Consider the following 19,694-nt stretch of genomic DNA (forward strand, 5'->3'; position numbering starts at 1 on the left):
GTTAAAAACTATCCCACAGTAAACATGTAAACACTGCTGTTTTGCTGTGTACGTTTTGCCTGTAATGGTTGGTTAACCCCTGTAACCCACACAGACCCAGCACCAAACCATTACTCTACCACATACCCCCCCAACACACACACACACACACACGTAGTGTCTGTGTAACAACATCCGTGTAGGAGGTGACTTCAAGGGGTGACTAACAAATGGTTGGGTCTAAGCCTGCCTTTGAGTCCAGCTGGGTCTTTTGACTTTCCTTACCCCCATTAAACCTGCGTGCAGCACACATGACAGCATTGTTGCATCCTGCTAGAATTTGCTGTATGTGGTCTCTCTGAACTCTGCGGCATTCAGGGCTGGCTGAGGTCTCAGATGTAAGACTTGGTGGTGTGTCTTTGAACATGACATCTGTTGGCTGCGTGAGTAATGGTGTGTGGTGCTGTGGCACGACGTGTTGTGGCTGAACATCAGGTGTTCTCCGGCGTGTACGCCGCACATCTGTTCCCCGGGGCTCAGTACGTACACACAGCGGCAAGTGAGTCCTGACCGCACTCATTATGATTGTTCTGTCAGTGAGTCTGATGACGCTGTTGACAACACATGAAACTCACAACGTCTTCTTTTACATTTGGTCCAAAGAGAAGGGCCTCTGGGAAACATGGCAAACAATCATTTGTTTAACAGTACAATTGAAAATAAACAGTGATTAAACATTGGTATCCACATTTCATTTCCTATCCAGATAACCATATTAAACAAAATAAACTAGGAGGGCTTTCTGACGCCCTATCTACACAGCACTGACTAAACAGATTTGCCTTTTGAGCACTGGACATAAAAGCACTAATGGCCAGGATACAGGTGCTTCGGTTAAAAGCGATCGCTCACACGTCAGAGACAGGGGAAATACAAACATTGTGTTTACTTTAATTACAGCTCCTGAATGGGCCAAAAGAACACACTTGTGTGATCATTATCCGAAACCGGCCACTCTAAAATATCACATTAATGTGCGGCCCGACTCACGAAGTCAACCGAAGACACAGAGGTTTGATGTAATGAAGTAAAAATGACATGAGTCGAAAAGTCTTTTTGAGTCTTTTTTTTTATTTCGCTCTGAAAAAAAAAAGAAATCACATAAATAAAAATCACTTCAAAACTGCAGGACAGGATTTGAAAGGGTGGAACACTGTAATTCACATTTTATTTTCTCTTTTGCTTGACAGCTTAACATGGATCTGAAGGATTTACTCCCCCAACGGCGGTAAGACAACAGGACAACATATTTATACCAAATTCTTGCTGCAGTGCATTTGATATTCGACTCGTTTTTTTTAAACGCTTCGTAACAATACAGTCGCTGAGGGCAGTTGTTTTGTTGCTTTTAATCAATACACAGCCAGTGCAATGCATCGTAATGACAGGCATTGATCTGATCTGATAACACTGGGGCAGAAGACTCAGCCTTATGCGGCATTAAAGATCCCCAAAGCTGCAGGATAAATTTGCGAGCAAGAGCAGCTCCTACCCCATTACCACCGCAGGTGTGCCTTTGAGCAAGGCCCAGTGCTGCCGAGTGGCTGACAGAGCCAACTAGGCAGCTTCCAGGTGTGAATGTTTGTAATCGTGTGAGTGCAAGCAGGGCGTTGCTCTCAATGAAACTAGCCTGAATAATAATAATGAATAAATAACGACCATGTCTATTCAACAATCAATCCAATAATCACAGTGCTATTGATCATCTACTGAGCGCGGAATTTAAAGCCAGAAATCAGATAATTATGCATCAAATCCCTTTTCATGAAATACTGAATCTCCATGAGCTTCAGCATTGTTTGCTTTTCTGTTTCATAAATAAATATCGTCCAATAACAAATATAAAAACAACTGTAACATCATTATTTTTAAAACAGTTGATGGAGGTTAAAATCTCTATAAATACAGTTAGCTTAAATAAATAAATTAAAATTATAAATATACACACTGTACACAACAAAAAAAAAAAAGATGGACTTGTGCAGGAAAATACAAAATGCTTTAGTTGAAAATCTTGCTCAGTTCAGTCCAAAACGACCTCTTTTCACACAGTCAAGAAGCAGCACAGAGTCTAGACATGTTCCTTCTTCTTCTCCTCGTTCCTTCGTGCTCATCACCTACGGCTCGTCACATCTTCAGTCCATCCTCTGGGCCGTTAGTATTCCAGTTTTAGGTGGGCCGACTTCTTCTGAGGCCTTCAGGAATATGTTCACCTGCCCATTTTTCATCTGAACGTCTCGCAGAGGGTCAAGGCAGACGACAACCCCGGTTCCCTTCTTCGTGTACGATCATTTTCCCTCCAGGACCTTCCCTTCGCAGCTCACTTCTCTTTTCTATTTTGAGGTAGAATTTCCACATCTTTGCCTGACATGAGAAAAAAAAAAAGGGAGATGCCAATGAGTAAAACCTTATTTCATTGAGGCGACAGAGAAGAAGAAAGAAAAATGACGGTGTTTGTCAGTGTATGTGTTCGTAGCCCTGCTCCTCACTACTCACCTCTCTTTGTCTCCTCAGTGGTTGGATGCTAACCCTAGTTTGACCTTCTCTTCATTCTCTACATCATACGCTCCCCGCTTGTGAAACCTGCGATCAACAAAAGAAAAGATGCTTGTTCAGACTATTTTCTGTGTCTATCTATTGCAAGTATCTGCTAAGTTACCAGAAAAGTCCTTTGTCTGTCCGCGCACGTGTGTGTGTACGGTTGTTAGTATGTGTTTATGAGTGAGTGGATCTGTGTGTGTTTCCCTTACCTGAGCAACAACAAAAGGCCTATGATGGTGAGGCAGACGGACGACAGCACCACCGCCACCACGGCCAGAGCTGTGGTCCGGTTGTAGCCCTCCTGGGGCTTCTCCAAGGGCAACGTGAAGAACTGACACCTTTCCCCAGAGTAGCTTGTGTGGCACCTGCAGACAGGACGGAGAGCGAATCGGTGAATAATTCAGCGGATCCCGAGTGGTGGAGATGGTGTGCAGATAGAGACAGAGATACTTACACACAGGACGGGGCGTGGATGTCCCTCAGGTACTGGCAGGTGCCGTGAATGCAGAAATCTTTGTACTTCTTCAGGCAAGGATTCCTCTTCTTGCCCTTTCCCTTCACCCTCTTTCTTCCATTTCCTCTCCTTCTCTGTCCTGCATTGCTTTCTGTCACCAGGATGGGAGACGGATCTTTGGATTTGCTTACCATGGCAACTAAACCGATAACAGAACAAAACAAAATTACATTTCATTACATTTGTTGACGAGGCAAGTGGTGAGAAATTTGAGAAATGGCAAACTCCCTTACTTCGTGGTAACTCCACATAGTCTCCAGACAGGCCATCTTCATACTCGTCTTCGTAATAATAATCCTCGTACTCCTCCTCCTCGCCCTCCTGACCATACGCCGCTGTTGTCGCACTCGCGCTTCTGCTCTCCTCCTCCACCCTCCTGTTTTTGGTCGTGTCCAAGTTGATCACAGCCGTGTGCCGCTGCCTGTCGCTTTCATACCTGTCAACCGCAGCGCCGCTGGCCAGTCTGGACACCACTGGAGGAAAGAATGAGAGTGTTTAAAATGTTAAAATTGCATGTAAGTTTGGTTCCATACAGTCTGACAGAGTATACCTCCCCCAAAACATCTCAGAAACTCTTCCTCTGGGGGACGATCAGTACAAACAGGTTAGTGTGCCAAGGTGGGAGGACCTCTGAGGACAAGTCGAAACATGTTGAGCACAAGGAAGCTCCAGGCAGGATTTTTGGCTTTCAGTGCAATCATGCTGATCCCTGTTAGGAAACGCACAGGCTGAGACACAGAGCATGGTCCTCAAGGGGTTGGCAGGTATTCACCCCCCTTTGCTCAGGAGCACTTTGGCAGTGTGGCAACTGGCCCAAAGTGGGGCTTGAACTAGAAATATAGGTCCTTCCGGCATAGGGACAGTTTCAATGTGTGGGCTTTGGAAGGGGAAAGTAGTGGGAGGGAGGGGGCAAATAGAAGTTGGCATATAGTCCCTGTGTCTCATATACACACACATGAAATGCATGGACAGACAGTTAGCTAATGTCAGGCAAGAATATGAGTTAAAAATAAATGTATCAAGTTACATAAAGCATGCTCTAAAATAGAGAGATGACCCCGTTAGCTCCCGAATAGCCTGGCATCTTGAAAAGCCTTAAAGGTTATGAAGTTTACAAGACATGTTACAGCCCTGCTTACACCGATAGCCCAGAAGAGAGGCAGACACAGACAGCCACTGTCACACATTACAATGCCACTCAACACAGAAGGAGCGCACGTGAAACTCACCCAAGGCGTGAACCAGTAGGAGCACAACACCGAAAATCCTCATCATGTCCAAATTTGGGGAAAACAAATTCGATGATCTACAAGTTTTATTCCTTCCACTTGTTCCGTTTTCTAAATATTCCTTCCTTCTCGCTTTTTTTTCTCCCTCTCTCTCTCTCTCTCTCTCTCTCTCTCTCGCTCTCTCTCTCTCTCTATTTCTCTCTCTCTCTCGGTGCGTTTGTGTGAATTAATTCCGCCTGTTTGAGTCCTCTTGAGCGTCCTGGATGTTTCAGCGTCAGAGGAGCGGAGTGAAGGAGCGCTCGGACTGAGGCACCGCGGTATTTATGTGTGTCCTCGCTACACCACGCCTACAGAGGCTGCTGCTCAGTGCGCCACACACCGCTGTGAGTGAACAACGTGTAGTAGACACACACTGGACTAAGTGGCCACTCGTGTTTATAACGATATTTGTACATTACTGCATCCATTTATGGATTTTTAGGCTAATCACGTTGATGTGGAGTACTGCGGTATGTAGGGCCACTTTAAATTAAAAAAAATACTCTGATAGTCACTGTGGTAGGCATTATTATAATGTATTAATATTTAAGTAGACGGGATTTAGCCTATTAAATGTACATCCTGTATACGTTGAAGTTGAAGTTGATAGAAATGAATTATGATATGTCAATATGTTAGCCCCATCTTCTGCGTTAAGCTTTCACCTGAAGTGCCCTGTTCTTTCAGAACACTGACTCTCATTTCTATAAGCCGCAGTGTTTGTTGATTTATCTGATCTTTAAGGATTTCAGATGTTTTTAAGAGTTATGTTAATATTTCGTGTTTGGCAATAACATATATATCTGTCTCATCACTCTGCTGCCTTTTTAGATAGATGGATGAATAGATAGAGATGGATAGATGGTGGGTAGATGGATAGATGGTGGATAGATGGATGAATAGATAGAGATGGATAGATGGTGGATAGATGGATAGATGGTGGATAGATGGATGGATGGATGGATTGATGGATAGATGGATGGATGGATGGATGGATGGATGGATGGATAGAAAGTCACATCAAAAAAGGATAAATTGTAAAATATGCCCATATTTACTGAAATGTTTACTATTTATAACAATACAATAACAATACTAATAAGTTACATAATAATACAAATCATCCATTCGTACTCATCCACTCACTTTTAAAGTCTTAACAGTTGCACGGTATGAACTGGACTGGGGAGTTTCTTTAGGCCTATGAATAATAAAAGCATCTTGTAACAGGTTGAACAGGCGAATGACGCAAAGCTTGTCTGCGCCGCCACGTGGTTAAACGAGGAACTACATCACACTTGGAAAGGACTACAAAAGGACCCCAATGGGACTTGTTTGGAGTTGTAAAAGGAGTGGCGAGAAGTCGGTTTGCTCATTACGCTCATTATCGTGTCTGGAACTTCTGAGATCAAGAATAATTATACGTGGTCTTCAGCAAAGGTTGTTTTCATAACATTTGCATGAGGACTTGTTGCTATAGCTGTAGTGTGATATTTGGAAAGTTATATAGGGTTAGGGGGTCAGCCAAGTGCACCAAACATGAACAGACATTACTTGTCTTACTGTCACATGTCAGTGTGTCTTCTATAGGAAACGCCTATTCTGATGGTTTTAGAGTGAATTATGGTTTTAGAGTGAATCAAGGTCCTCAGCATTGTTTCCTGAGGACAGTCTGTCTGCTGCGCACGCACCCCAGTCCAGTAGGTGGCGCTGGTGCACACATCAACTGGCTTCCTAACTGCCAATTACTCAAACGAAGAAGAATAAAGTTCTCACAGCGCGCGTGATTGCCCTGCTCGGGTCACGTGAACACTCTGAGAGAGGGAGGGGGGGGTCAGCCATGGCCGACGAGGCAGGGGAGGTAAACACAGCTGTTGAGGACAGCGAAGCAAAACAGCAGCTAGATGAGCCCCAAGTTTCGGAGGCCGAGCCCAACGGCGAGTCCGGCGACAGCGACGGGCAGGACCGCACCGAGAAGCCGGCTCCGGTTCCGGAAGAGAGCAGCTGGTCGGCTCCGATCCTGTCTCTGGCTCGCAAGGCCACGGAAACGATTAGCAGCGGGGTGAGCTACGCTGCCGCCCAGAGAAATCTCTCCCAGGGATCCGCCGCGAGGGCTCCGACGGAGTCCAATAATGATCTCAACAACACTTCAAAAACACTTCCAGGTAAGCCGTGACTATGATTCACCTTTGACACGCTAATGCTCCCGATTTTACTTCGTTAAGTTACACAACATAACAGCCAGAAAGTACATCTCACTACTTCCTATTGGAAACTGTCAGCTGTCAGCACACATGACTTCAAGAGCTAAGTCGTGATCTTAAGGTTTGGGGACCGTGAACTCATGGACACAAGCGTGCACGACATCTTCCTCCATGCCTGCATGTGTATCACAGTTCCCATTCAATGCTTTTCCTTTTCCTTGTATCCCTTTTACAGTTCTGCCCCCCAAAGACCCCATGGCAATAGAAAGGTCCAACCTCCTCAGCATGATGAAGCTGAGCATCAAAGTATTAATTCAGTCCTCCCTGAGTCTGGGCAGGACGCTGGACTCGGAGTACCCTCCTCTGCAGCAGTTCTTCATCGTCCTGGAGCACTGCCTCAAACATGGGCTGAAAGGTGAGGCCATCAACGAGGCTGACCTCAAAGTCACCAGTAAAACAAGCAGAAATTACTTTTACATTTTGTCTTTTTGTCAGCTAAGAAGTCCTTCATTGGTCAGAACAAGTCCATCTGGGGACCTCTGGAGCTGGTTGAGAAGTTGTGTCCGGAGTCTGTCAACATTGCCACAAGTGCCAGAGACCTGCCCGGCATTAAGTATGCTGTTGCAAACCATTTTCCAGTGCACCAACAACGTAAGATATACTCAAGTTGGTTATTAGTGGATTCATTTTCCTTTTTAATTGTCTTTTCAGGACCGGCTTGGGCAGAGGAAGGGCGTGGCTGCATTTAGCGCTCATGCAGAAGACAGTAGCGGACTATATGAAAGCTCTGCTGGACCGCAAAGATCTCCTGAGGTTAGTAACCATGATGAGTTAAGTGTCTTAACATAGCTGCTTATTTATTTGAGAACAATTCATTCCTCTGTTAACAGCTAATTCCCCCACAATTTAAATTGACTATTTCTCCAATCCCCTCTGTGTCTGGCTCCTCCTAGTGAGTTTTATGACTCTGGAGCGTTGATGGTGGAGGACGAGGGAGCGGTGATAGGCGGGCTCCTGGTGGGACTTAACGTAATTGACGCTAACCTGTGTATAAAAGGGGAGGATCTGGATTCTCAGGTGAGTGCTGACAGGTTTTTGCTGGCCTTCACATCCCAGCTGTCACGTCTCATTTGTCTCTTTTGAGAGACAAATCATCGAGTGCACACAGTGATCACTTTCTCTTCCCCCCCGTTCAGGTGGGAGTCATTGACTTCTCCCTGTATCTGAAAGACACTGCCCACAGGGAGACACCAAAAGAGTGAGTGCCTGCTTTTCAGATTCACCTTCGCTGCTGTTTATCATGTTTTGAACCGACCCAATGCACGCTCAACCCCTAAATTGCTTTATTCTTTCTCTTTCAGTGATGCCAAGATGACAGCCATATTAGATCAGAAGCACTACATTGAGGAGTTAAATCGTCACCTGAGTGGCACCGTCACTGACCTTCAGGCCAAGATGGACTCTATAGAGAAGGCCAACAGCAAACTTGTAGAGGAGGTCAGACTCTCTCTTTGTGTGTGTGATCTGTTGTGTGTGACACATTTTAAGATGGCGTCAATCGTCTTAAAAGAAGCCACTCCCCTCCAATGTCAACACAGCATCTTTGTGCATGAGCCGTGCGTCACCTGACTGTTTTGTTTTTGCTCAGCTGACAGCAGCGACGGACAGAATCAACTCTCTGCGGGAAGAACAGGAACAGCTCAGAAAGGAGAATGAGACGATCTTGCAGTCCAGCCAGAAAAAGGAAGAGGTCGGAACGCAACCACAACAAGTAACGGCAACTAAATCACTCCTAATCTAGAAGAAAACACTCAAACTGTATAATGTGTTGTTGTTTGTCCAGTCAGCGCATCAGGACAGCCAGGTGGAGCTGGAGACGTACAAACAGACTCGACAGGGCCTGGATGAGATGTACAACGTGGTTTGGAAGCAGTATAAGGAGGAAAAGCGCATTCGCCAGGTCAGGTATCAACCGGCTATACAAAGCACTAGAATACGCCATGCTTGTGGCAAATAACAATTCGTCGACATGCCTAGTTAGACAGAAGCCAGCAGCGTGGGTGGTGGTGAGTCATATGGCCTCCTGTTAGCAGGAACTTAAGCCACACTGCTGTTTTTATTGCACTGATTAGACTCATGCCTTTTGTGTGTTTGCAATGCAGGAGCTGGAGCGTGAGTTGGAGCTCCAGGTGGGCCTGAAGCAGGAGATGGAGGTGGCCATGAGGCTGCTGGAGAAGGACACGCACGAGAAACAGGACACGCTGGCAGCCCTGCGGCTCCAGCTCGACCAAGTCAAGACCCTTAACCTGCAAATGTTCCACAAAGCTCAGGTGGACACGCATGAATGCACCCTTTCTTTCTTTTCTCTCGCACGGCCACTCAGACAGAACGTGCATTAACACAAACCCATGTGGCTCTTTTTAAGGACTCGCAACGAGTGGCAGAAAAAAAGCAGACGGAGGCGGTGCAGCTGGAGCAGAAGATGGACGAAATGGAGAGAGCCATGGTGGAACTGGAGCAGAGGTGTGTGTTGTGCATGTGTCTGTTTTCAAAATGATATTCCTTTTTAAAGTAATATTCCTCTCCCTGTGTCTCACAGACTACAGAACTCTGAGCAAGAGCGCAAACAAAGTGACCAGTCGGACAAAGACATGCGGGTGGAGCTGGAAGGAAAAGTGGACGCTTTGCAGAGACAACTGACCGACCTGGACACACAAAGGTTAAGACAGAAAGCGTGACACAGAAGCACAGACATGACTTTCAATATGTACTGCACATGGAATGAAAGGCTAAATTAAAAGACAGAAACACCAGTCTATACAAGTTCTGCTCAAGATGAGATTTAAAACACTGCACTAGTTTGGCTAACATGAGTTAATGCCAGACTGAGGGGCAGTTAAGTAATGAACTGAGCTCACACTTCCCTTAATGTATATATACACACACTGCATACCCCAGGTGCTTTATTCTATCTTTCCAGTTTTTCATGACTTTGAATTTGTTACTAATGTGACTTTATATCATTGTTTTCTGTTTTAAATTTGTGCTTTTTAAATAATACTTTTAAATACCAATATAGTGTCAGTCAAAAGCACCAAATAGCAGCTTTACTAGATGAAATACAATCGATAGGTACAATGTTACTACGGTAGTTTAAAGTCTCACACTGTAGCACTCTGTCATCACTTCGAAGGGGACAGATGCAGCAGACACAGATCTCCTCAGGTGCTCTATTTTCATTTTACACAAAATGCAAATTAACTGTATCTTTCCTAAATTAATAGTGATCAGTTTTATTCTTTTTTGAAGAAGTAAGTTGACATTTTGCTATGATGGTTGTTGTTGAATTGTCTCTCACCCTGTTCTCAGGCTGGGTTTGGAGAATGAGCTGCGCACTGAGAGGGAACAGAGACAAAGCCTGCAGAAAGCTCTCCAGCAGGAGCAGGACAACAGCACCGAGCTCCGCACACAGCTGCAACAGCTGCAGGGCCTTCACGCGGTCAGTGTCTCACTCACTCACCCACCAGGGTTTAGGGTCATTCAGCTCTGGAAGTGGAGTCTTCTTGTCAAATAATGAAAAACTGTGCGAGTGGATTATACAGTGTCGAAACCCCCTATGCAGAAGTCTTCATACATTTGTGCGGTAATTTGATTTCCCAAGAACTGAGAATAGTTTGTATAATTTCCACACAGGCACAAAACAACCACTTGACTAAAGGGATTCTTTCTCACATCTTTAATTCATGTGTTATTTGCATTAGATGCTGCAGTTCAAGAGTAGTTTGTTTGAATATGCCATACGTACTGAATCTATATTTGCTACGTAATTGCAGTAGTTCAACTGGTTCCACTCAGCAAAACAATATTCATCTTATTTAGGTCTTTCTAAAGTGACGTTCTGGTTCTTGTTTGTTGTGAACCGGCGGTGCAGGAGCTGCAGGATTTGAAGCACGAGAAGCGGCAGCTGCAGCAGACATGTGGGCAGCAGGAGCAGGCTCTGCAGGAGATGGGGCAGCACCTCTGCCAGTCAGTACTTCTCCTTTTAACACCTTTTTTTCCCGTCTTCATTCAAGCATGTACCATTTCATGAGGTTTGTGTATTGCTTTCATCTGTCAAAGGTCTAAACTCACGATGGAGGACTTCAAGGAGGTCAACAAAGCTCTGAAGGTACAATGTGAAGAATGGTGTATTTGTACAATTGATGCAGTAAAATTGATGAAAGATCCTGACATGTCCCATCTTGTATGTCCGTTGCCTCCATCAGGGCCACGCGTGGCTGAAGGACGATGAGGCCACTCAATGCAAGCACTGCGAGAAGGAGTTCTCCATCGCACGCAGAAAGGTATCTTGTCATATTAGTTGTATTTCTATAATATTCATCTTCACAGCAAACGTCAATGAGGTGTTTGTGTGTTGCAGCACCACTGTAGAAACTGTGGCGACATCTACTGCAACACCTGCTCCAGCAACGAGCTGGCCTTACCGTCCTACCCCCGGCCTGTGCGGGTGTGCGATGTGTGCCACGCCCTCCTGCTGCAGAGAAGCTCCGCCAAAGCTTCCTGACAGAACACCCACTTTCTACAAGAGCGTTCTAACACTGCACATACTCACCCACTATGGTTTTTATTAAGTACTTGTGTCAGAAGAATGTCATGGAAATGTGATTTGGTGTTCCATTTCCACCGTGCCTGAAATTACGGAGCATTAGTTCAACCGTATTAAATAAGGGGCGCCACCTTAACACTGATGGGATGAGCTAATAGTTTGTGGATACTGTGTGAAGGAGGCTTGAGTTCACTTAAAGGATGAAATTATTTAGGATATTTATGTGATTCATGTTTCTTTGGACTGGAATAATAATTTGGTACTTTATAAACTGACCCTTAAAGTGTAGTTTTTCTAATTCAAACCGTGATTTTAGATTAGGTCCCAGCAAAGACACTGTTGGTTACTGAGGATCATTGTGATCCTCTACGATGTACTTCACTTTATTATTCATACTTATCACGCATCTACTAAATCTTTACAGCTATGGCCCCACTGCTGCATTCATGCAAAATCATTGTAGAAATGACTAGAATGTTAAATCTATTTTAGAATGTATTCTTACCACAGGGTTGTGTGTCAACCGCTACAAAGCCTTTTTCTGAATTAATTTGGGGATGGTGACCAAACGTTTTGTATCTCGGTATTTGATAAATTAATAAAGCCTCTTTTTTTGCAATGCTTGTTTCAATTAGATATTCCAGACTAGTTTATTCACTTTGTGCACAGGAAATACAAATAACATTTGAAGCAGTAGAAACCTTCATGTTAGCAGATTTGAAATTCAGTCGCCCTCAACATAGTCCTCATCCAGAAAATAATCACACCTTAAGAAAACATGCTCTGACCATGTGAAGTCTCAAATCTCAATTCTGATTAACATTTTAACTGGAACTTAAAAAAGTCTTAACACTATGTAGAGGTGGAACACGGTCTAAACATCAGAAGATACCAGACACACTGATTTCTTGTTTTGTTCATGCACTCAGACATTGAAACTAGTGTTAACGCCACCAGCACAGGATGAGTTCACCTTGGGGGGGGGGGGGGGGGGGACAGACAGCTTTATGGAGAACAATAACACACAAACGGCACACTTCCTTGTAATGAACATTTAAATCTGTGAGCAAAGGGGAAGACAAACAGCGCTTCTGACACTTAGTGACACCGGATGATCTCACTTCTCTCTGAAGATCATCCACTTAAAAAAAATACAAACCCTACCCCCTCAATGTTTTCATCACCTGACCCTACCCTATGTTTACTCGGTGAGACTTGCGTTTCCAGTCCTTCCAGCAAAATGCTGAGTTTAAAAAAAACATCAAATTAAGGAAAACAAAATACATATACTACATTCCCCATCCCCCGCTCAGTCCGTTCATAGAGCCTCTGCTTCCTCCTCCGCCGCCGTAGTAACTGCTTCCCATTCCGCCCTGGTTACCTAACAAGAGAGAGAATACAAACGATAGGACCGAGGAGTTCCTCAAGGAGTCGTACACAGAAACACGATGCATGTCTGTCATTTCATGCAAAAACAAATCTATGGCCAACGTTTTGTTCTCAGGGTTCACTGTGGTGCATAGTAATACTTAAGAGTGCATTAAATAAGTGGTATTAGAGCAGGAAAGGTTTAACTTTAGTGTGGATGTAGAAGAAACCTATTATAACACAGCTGACACTCACTGTAATCACTGTAGCCGCCCATATTGCCCTGGCTGCTGTATCCACCAGAGTACCCTGAGCTCAGCTGGCCACTGCTGTAAGACGACTGGTTCCCTGCAGAGAGGACGGACCACATCCGGTTCAGGAGGACTTACAGAATCCTAACTATTACATAGATGCTGTACGGTTTAGTGCATGCATTTCACCCCCTCAAACAAACTGATGCCGCTCGTCTCACAACCTCCACAACTGAAACTCACCCATGCCACCCATCATCTGGCTGCTGTAGGCTCCGTTACTTCCGCCTGCTGTTGAGTTCAAGAACAGCTCCACGTAGCGGTGCTCTGCAGGTGCAGGGAGAGAAACCATTAACCAACATTATGAAAGCTCATACGCAGGGTGGGAGTGGTTAAAACCACGAACTTCAAACTCACGCATGTTAGCTTTGTCTTTGGACATGGCGGCCACGGCGTCTTCGTGTGTCGCAAACTCTACATCTGCCTCCCCGGTTACCCTGCCGTCTGGGCCGATCTCAATATGGACCCGCACCGGATTCAATGGCGAGAAGAACTAAGACATGAACACATTAGTGTAAGATATGAGCTGAACAGCTGCAACATGCAGAGAGGACAGTTTCAGCAATCCAGTAGTTATGCAGATGTTTTGCAGCTGTTCCTCTGACTTACATTGTAGATGTCCGTCTCTGTGGCTCTGTAGGGCAGGCCCCTCATGTGGACACAGTGGCCTGTTGTGCTCTGGAAGGAAGAGCCGCTGCCACCACCGCCGCCATCACCATATCGTCCATCCGATACACCTAAACAATTGTAATCAAGATTAAAACACGGTCTTATGAGGACTCTACATTTTCATCGCATTAATTCTATTGCGCAGTGTTAGCATGAAGGGACATAGGGCGAGTGATTATCTGAAACAATTGCAAACTGTTACTAAATCAGATTTCAGTCCACTTGACACCCACCTCCTCCTCCACTTCCTCCTCCTCCTCCTCCACCACCACCGCCTCCTCCTCCTCCTCCACCGCCTCCGTAGCCTCCGCGACGCATTCTTTCGTAGGATCCCCCTCGGCCCATCATGCTGTAGCCGCGACTACCCGAGGGCCGGTCATAGGGGCCGGGTCTCTGCATGCCCATGGGCTTCCGCTGGGGTTCGTAATGGGTCCGCACCTCAGCACGGCTACTCTTGAAGATCTCAATGTACCTGAGAGCATAGAGATACCACAATGAGGACACGGAGAATGAACCAGCCCAGGCAAGGCTGCATTTGCTCAACACTGATGCAACTGGGCTATGCAGATGCTGTCATGGTGTAGTCCATAGGTAGTAATATCTTTGAGTGCTTGATGCTAGTTGTTAAAAAACAGTAAATAAAAAAAAGAACTCATTCACTGAGTAGCAAAAATTAAGCTGTCCAGATTGAAGAGGGCCTTATTGACATTTACACTTTTCTTATAGTTACCTGAAGTTACATATCTGATTCAATAAAGCATCCCGTGTCCTTGCCATGACAGCGATGGTCCTGGTTTAGAGGGACAGAGAGGGCTCCAGCCCTTCTGCACAACTCACTCTAAGCATTACCTGTGACAGTGGGCTCCAGATCCATGTGTACAGTGGCCCTCTGATTTTACCACCAGGGAGACTCCTTACCAGTTATCAACCTGGACTGATGTTTAGTGCTGAGACACCATTTGTTCTCAAAAATTAAGCATGTACTCTAGTTAGCGACTCGCGTCGTACTTGTGAATGGTGCCCAAGCACTAATCTTCCCATTGAACATTGTGAATGTGTGCCGTATGTCAGCCTAATATTGCAATTTGTGTATGCGTTTGTGGTTGACATTACAAATATGCTTGAATTAGCTAAGACTAATGTAGTGTCCGATTTGCATTTGGTTCAGATGTTGAGGGTGCACACCATAAGAAAAGCAACGTATCCAGCCAACCAACCAACCATCCCCACCTGTGCCCTATTCTTTCCTTGTGTTTCTTTAGAGCCTTTTCAGCTATATCCTGTGAAGCAAACTGCACGAAGGCCTCCCCCGTACTCCTCCCCTGGATGTCCACCGGCAATGTTATCCCATTTGGCACGATTTCCAACCCTTCAACCCAAGGACAGATAACCCCAGCAGGGGACATATTAAATCACATGCCCAATCACAGAGAGAACTTTCTCTAGAGAGAGAGAGAGATAGAAAACTTATGGAAAACTCTATACATCATCACAAATACCAGTTCAGTTTTTAACCAGTGACTGGCTATTTAAACGACTTATATTTACTGTATTTTGGGGATAAAAAAAAAAGAAATGAGAGGATAGAGGAAGAATATGGAAAGGGGCACTGTGCGGGACATCGGGCTAGTACTGGTGTGTTGATGGAGAGAGAGAAAGATCCTGGTGGGTGACATGAGTTAAAATGACTAACGGCTCAGCAGGAACTAATCTAAAACTTGCTGAACAGTGTGTATAAGAATGATGCATTCAAAAAGACAAGGGTGTGAGTAAATGGAAGGGGGGGGGGAGAACAATGATACTGGGGTAAGAGACCGTCTACTCAGTGATGAGTTGGACCCATTCCATCATTAGTAAATTACCCAGTTGGCATAGACAACTTAAACATGTAATTATGCCGCCTTACACCATCGGACCCAATGAAAGAGAAAAAAAGGGATTAAAACGGGCTTATGATCGATATGATGAGCAAAGATGTGAAAGGGAGTTTGCATAACAGTGTTCTGCCCCTGAGCTTAACTTTAAATAATTCCTCCATTTAAAGTCTAACTAGCTTCCTTTTCTGGCATCAATTCCTCACTTATCACAAATTCAAAAACATTAAGTTTGCTATTCTATAATGTAATAATATACATTAGTTATAATCATTTTCTAATTGCATCTTGACTTCTTTGTAAAATCAAGAATTGGTAAGTGTCCATAGCAGAAAGGAAACGAGAAAAGGAAGATGGAGAAAAGAAATAAAAAGGAAACCAACTTTACATTAAGGAAGTTTTACAACTAACCGCTGCGCTAGGTTTATTTTTACCTGAGAAAAACTGTACTATCTCCTCCTTGCTGCAGCCAAAAGGAAGACCTCGGAGCCGGACGAGCCCATCTCCTGCCGTTTCTGGACAGTTTGGACCGGTGTGCTTCATGACCCAGTCCATCTCGACATTGTTGGATTTAAAAACTGTATCACAGGACGTATAACAGTTAGCCATCACATCACAAAGTGTAGACAATTTAGTAATTATCTGTAAGCAGTTTCACACACCCTCGACATATCTGTGACCCATAGTTTCTCGGTCCTTCTTCACTGCAATCTTCAGATCTTCCTCGGTCTCCATTTCGACGAATGCCTCTCCGCTGGGACGCCCCTCTCTTGTGTAGGTGAAGTGGATGCCGCCTCCATTGGTGATGATTTTGCACTCTGCATATGTAATGTGCATTATCAAATCAATTGTAAATGCATTAATTGCAGAAATACTTTGATATACAAAATTATACAACTACCTACCCGAGAAAAACCTCTGTACTTCATCCACTGAGCAGGACCAAGGGAGCCCCCTGATGCGTACTACATATCCCTCATCAGCCATGTCACAATCCCTGAAGACAAATACGCCAATATTATTACAGGTATGAGACAATAGCACATACTAATTTATAGATAATGCATTCCAGACACTACTTTAATCAAATGTACCAAAAGAATAAATCAATAGACGCGTCGTCTTTGATATGAGTCGCATGGGCCTCCGTACCGTTAAACGTGCTTTAGCATTAGTTAGCAGCGCCATCTACAGACAGTTTGATACTGCTAGCAAGCATAATAGTACATAAAAAGTCTATCATTGGGCTTTACCGTGCAACAAAGAATGGTATTATTTACAAATATAAATCGCAATCAATTATCAGAATTGCTTTGTTTTTCCAACACTTTCCCGTTAAAAAAAGACGACCACTTCATAAAAAGCGCGAACGCGGAGTGGTTAGCGTGACCAGCTAACTTTAGCAACATAATGTGTAGCTACGTTACTTTCTTCCGCCAACATTTCTGGTGTTGAAGCGTTTCTATACATTTATAAGAGTTCGCAGAAGCCACATTATGAATCTGTAATTCGTATTTCATTCATTTTCGACAGGATGCGCGTGGCCCACAGCACGCTCACCACCGCACCCAGACACAAGAACAAAAGCGGCCCTTTCACCCGGCGCCATGTTATTTAGCGTTAACTGTTAGCTAGCTCTCGCGCTAGCATTAGCTAACTAACGGTATACAAATATAATATAAAATACACACCGGTAGCTATGTCGTGCTATTAGAGCATGCGAAGTTGACGTTGTATTTAGGCAAAGCGATTTATAACGATATATACCTAAAATGAATGTACCTGATACAAACGTAGATACCACACGCCGGAGTATGTATGACCAGACCGACGTGATGCAGCTGAAACCTTGCGCTGGGTTGCCAGACCTCTGTAACTAACCCCCTTTCAGAAACTACAAAAAGCCTGATTTAACGAAGCATCGCCTGTTACAAAATGCAACACAGTCACGTTATTCAACATCATCACACGTTTTGAATATCATTATTACCAATGTTAGGATCTTGCTGTGTTTTGAATTGTATCAAATTCCAACGATCTCAAGTTTGCTAAATATTCTGTTATTTGTTAAAATATGGTTAAAATCATAGACTGTATATAAGAAGGTTTAAGTTGACAGAAAATGTGGGATTTTGTACATACTTGGCAACCGGCTGGATAACCAATCGCCCTCCGTCTTGCTTGCGTCCACGCCCAGAAATGATGACGTTGCCGCCCGAGGCCCTGGCTGGCCGGGTGCATCTGCTGGCCAGGCCTTCAAGTATAAGTTATTCTGACTACAGTGGTCTCTAACTTGGAATGCCTTTAACATTATTCTAAGGGAGAATATGTGTCCTTCATAGGTTACGTTTCACAACAAAGGCAAATGGAGCTCAGTCAACTAAAAATGCAATAGTAGCCCCGAGTTAGCATAAGCTTGTTTAGCCTTGGGTGTTGGTTTTGGTGAGAAATGTGACTGAACGATCAGCTCTCACATCCTTAAACAACATTTAAATATATTTTTGAAGTAATGGTACTTGTCTTGAGTTTTTTTGTTTGTTTGTATATATTCTAAATACACATCATTTGGAAATGTAGTACTTTCTACTCTTACTAGTTACTTTGCAAGAAGTCATAAAATATGATGTATGAGTTTTTTGAGCATTAACATGTAAACATGTTTTTGCAGAAATACAATATACAAGTATGAACATGGAAATGAGCATAATAAGTGTCCTTTAAAATACTACTTGACCATTATTAATGAATCATTGCCCCATTCTACAGTGCATTTACTCTTGATTCTGAGGTACAGTTTAAGTAATACATGTTTACTTTTAGAAAAGCAAACTTTGAACTTCAGGAGTTGTTATGGGGTATATTTATGATACAATATTGCTGCTTATTACAGAAGTTAAGAATCCAGATAGATCTTCCAGAACTGGTACATGAATTTGAAATGCACAATGTTAAAAATAACTTTATTAAGATAATCAAACAGTGTCAATGTAACAGTTTACTTCATGTTATATTGCAAAGAGCAGAATTTGTGTTCTCTTGTGTTTTTAGTCTCATGGAATTCAATGACATATTCATTTTTGTGCAAATGCATCCTAGGAGGGAACCAGACACATTTACAATGAGATCCGACACTTTTTGAATACGCAACAACTGGAGTTCCATTTAAAAAAGTGTTCCATCAATGAAAAACACCTAATTTGAACAGATACTGTTTTCTTACATAATACAACACATAAGTAATAATAACATAAAAAGAGGAAAGGCATTCTCGAAACGTTGTTGAATAGAACTATTTAAATGGTTTGGAAATAAAAGTCTTGATTTTCGTGGGTGAAGTCAAACCCATGTGTGTTTTTGTCTCTATTACGTGCTCAAGTCATCTCAGCATACACAAAAGGTCAAAGGATATCAAGGGATTATGTGTTTTTGTATTTGCAGTAAAACATCCATGAAAACAACAATTCATTTCAGATTACAAATGTCATCATGGTCCAAGGTGCCCATTGTTTTTTTTCTTGTTTTTCTGTGTGCAGGTTTATGTTTTGTCTTATATCAATGCCCCTTAAAATGTCCTCCTCTGTTTCTTCTAATTATAATCTTATTTATGCTCATAAACTAATTAAAGCCATAAAAAACATCTTATGCAATGTGTGAGGTTCAGTTCATGATATTCATTGTCATTTAAAGTAAAATAAATGGATAATTAAAATGTACAAAAGGTGCCTATTAACTCTCACATTAGCCCTTACATATACGTGATTTCCCAATAAGAGTTTACATGAACTAGTAAAGCTAGCTACCAGTTAAGTTGGCCTACCATGTCATATCTTGACGTTCGTTCTACAGCCTCGTGATATTGGTAAACCTAACATGACGTTGGGGTCTCATGTTTGACAGGCTTTAACTTTGACCAATACAAAACCGATTTTTTTCCTGCTCAGCCAATAGGGTGATCAGGATTTCCTACAGAGGCGGTCGTTCTAAGAAACAGTGCGTATCGGGTTAGGTTGTTAGAAAGTTAATGGCTGGGGGAAAGAGATCCTCCTCAACCCTCGCTTCGGGAGAGTTTCTGGATTCCCTGAAGTAAAATCACGTAAATATCCTAAAACAAAGAGCCTGGACGGACGTTTATGTCAACGACTAGCTCGTGAACACAAGTATCGTGAACATAAGTATGCAGGATGCAGTAGCCGGGACGGCAATGCTGACGGACGGCTTCGAGGACGAGATTGACTCGGTGACTCCTCGCTCCCCAGTGGCAGGGATGGGGGTAGGAGCGACACCAGGAGGAGTCGGACTA

The 19,694-nt window shown here is 43.6% G+C and overlaps 4 protein-coding genes across 11 annotated transcripts in view; 2 read left to right on the forward strand and 2 right to left on the reverse strand.

Moving 5' to 3' along the window:
* Positions 1–1,100: 1,100 nt before the first annotated feature.
* hbegfa (heparin-binding EGF-like growth factor a) lies at positions 1,101–4,597 on the reverse strand. 2 transcript variants are annotated; one of them, XM_079269052.1, is made up of 6 exons: positions 4,324–4,597; positions 3,328–3,567; positions 3,035–3,233; positions 2,790–2,945; positions 2,536–2,622; positions 1,101–2,403 (listed from the first exon to the last, which is right to left on the reverse strand). In XM_079269052.1, exons 1-5 carry the CDS (start codon positions 4,367–4,369, stop codon positions 2,550–2,552), a joined length of 714 nt encoding a protein of 237 aa, XP_079125178.1. In that variant the 5' UTR covers positions 4,370–4,597; the 3' UTR covers positions 1,101–2,403; positions 2,536–2,549. The 2 variants fall into 2 exon arrangements, with proteins under 2 accessions (XP_079125178.1, XP_079125179.1); XM_079269053.1 differs by lacking the exon at positions 2,536–2,622.
* A 1,601-nt stretch (positions 4,598–6,198) lies between these two features.
* rufy1 (RUN and FYVE domain containing 1) lies at positions 6,199–11,772 on the forward strand. The gene is made up of 17 exons (XM_079268514.1): positions 6,199–6,527; positions 6,802–6,981; positions 7,062–7,179; positions 7,278–7,379; positions 7,520–7,643; positions 7,763–7,824; positions 7,928–8,063; positions 8,215–8,316; positions 8,410–8,526; positions 8,729–8,896; positions 8,992–9,089; positions 9,166–9,285; positions 9,936–10,065; positions 10,498–10,592; positions 10,686–10,734; positions 10,832–10,909; positions 10,987–11,772. The coding sequence occupies exons 1-17, from the start codon at positions 6,203–6,205 to the stop codon at positions 11,128–11,130; spliced, it is 2,148 nt and encodes a 715-aa protein (XP_079124640.1). The 5' UTR covers positions 6,199–6,202; the 3' UTR covers positions 11,131–11,772.
* A 437-nt stretch (positions 11,773–12,209) lies between these two features.
* Positions 12,210–17,230, reverse strand: hnrnph1 (heterogeneous nuclear ribonucleoprotein H1). Of its 2 annotated transcripts, none has more exons than XM_079268515.1 (11): positions 17,177–17,230; positions 16,300–16,391; positions 16,057–16,212; positions 15,829–15,972; positions 14,751–14,889; positions 13,754–13,992; positions 13,461–13,588; positions 13,209–13,344; positions 13,035–13,118; positions 12,796–12,888; positions 12,210–12,553 (listed from the first exon to the last, which is right to left on the reverse strand). In XM_079268515.1, the coding sequence occupies exons 2-11, from the start codon at positions 16,379–16,381 to the stop codon at positions 12,462–12,464; spliced, it is 1,293 nt and encodes a 430-aa protein (XP_079124641.1). In that variant the 5' UTR covers positions 16,382–16,391; positions 17,177–17,230; the 3' UTR covers positions 12,210–12,461. The 2 variants fall into 2 exon arrangements, with proteins under 2 accessions (XP_079124641.1, XP_079124642.1); XM_079268516.1 differs by having other exon boundaries at positions 12,475–12,557.
* A 2,198-nt stretch (positions 17,231–19,428) lies between these two features.
* Positions 19,429–19,694, forward strand: part of ankhd1 (ankyrin repeat and KH domain containing 1) — a 26,683-nt gene continuing 26,417 nt past the window's right edge. For all 6 annotated transcript variants that reach the window (XM_079268581.1, XM_079268582.1, XM_079268583.1 and 3 more), the window contains exon 1: positions 19,429–19,694. This exon is cut by the window's right edge and continues 153 nt beyond it. In XM_079268581.1, coding sequence (XP_079124707.1) covers positions 19,569–19,694 — 126 coding nt within the window. In that variant the 5' untranslated portion in view covers positions 19,429–19,568.

Source organism: Melanostigma gelatinosum (assembly GCF_949748355.1).
Source record: "Melanostigma gelatinosum genome assembly, chromosome: 5".
NCBI classification, from domain to species: Eukaryota; Metazoa; Chordata; class Actinopteri; order Perciformes; family Zoarcidae; genus Melanostigma; species Melanostigma gelatinosum.

Bases quoted from the DNA above. Each gene is read 5' to 3' on its own strand.
- hbegfa (XM_079269052.1), bottom strand. From the start codon at position 4,369: ATGATGAGGATTTTCGGTGTTGTGCTCCTACTGGTTCACGCCTTGG. The intron at 3,234-3,327 runs GTAAGGGAGTTT...TTATCGGTTTAG, and splicing joins CTATGTGGAGTTACCACGAA to TTGCCATGGTAAGCAAATCC. The intron at 2,623-2,789 runs GTAAGGGAAACA...TGTTGATCGCAG, and splicing joins GGCCTTTTGTTGTTGCTCAG to GTTTCACAAGCGGGGAGCGT.
- hnrnph1 (XM_079268515.1), bottom strand. From the start codon at position 16,381: ATGGCTGATGAGGGATATGTAGTACGCATCAGGGGGCTCCCTTGGTCC. The intron at 13,993-14,750 runs GTGGGGATGGTT...CTATGCTCTCAG, and splicing joins AAGGAAAGAATAGGGCACAG to GTACATTGAGATCTTCAAGA. The intron at 12,889-13,034 runs GTGAGTTTCAGT...TCCTCTCTGCAG, and splicing joins CCAGATGATGGGTGGCATGG to GGAACCAGTCGTCTTACAGC.
- rufy1 (XM_079268514.1), top strand. From the start codon at position 6,203: ATGGCCGACGAGGCAGGGGAGGTAAACACAGCTGTTGAGGACAGCGAA. The intron at 8,527-8,728 runs GTCAGGTATCAA...TTTGCAATGCAG, and splicing joins AGGAAAAGCGCATTCGCCAG to GAGCTGGAGCGTGAGTTGGA. The intron at 10,910-10,986 runs GTATCTTGTCAT...TGTGTGTTGCAG, and splicing joins TCTCCATCGCACGCAGAAAG to CACCACTGTAGAAACTGTGG.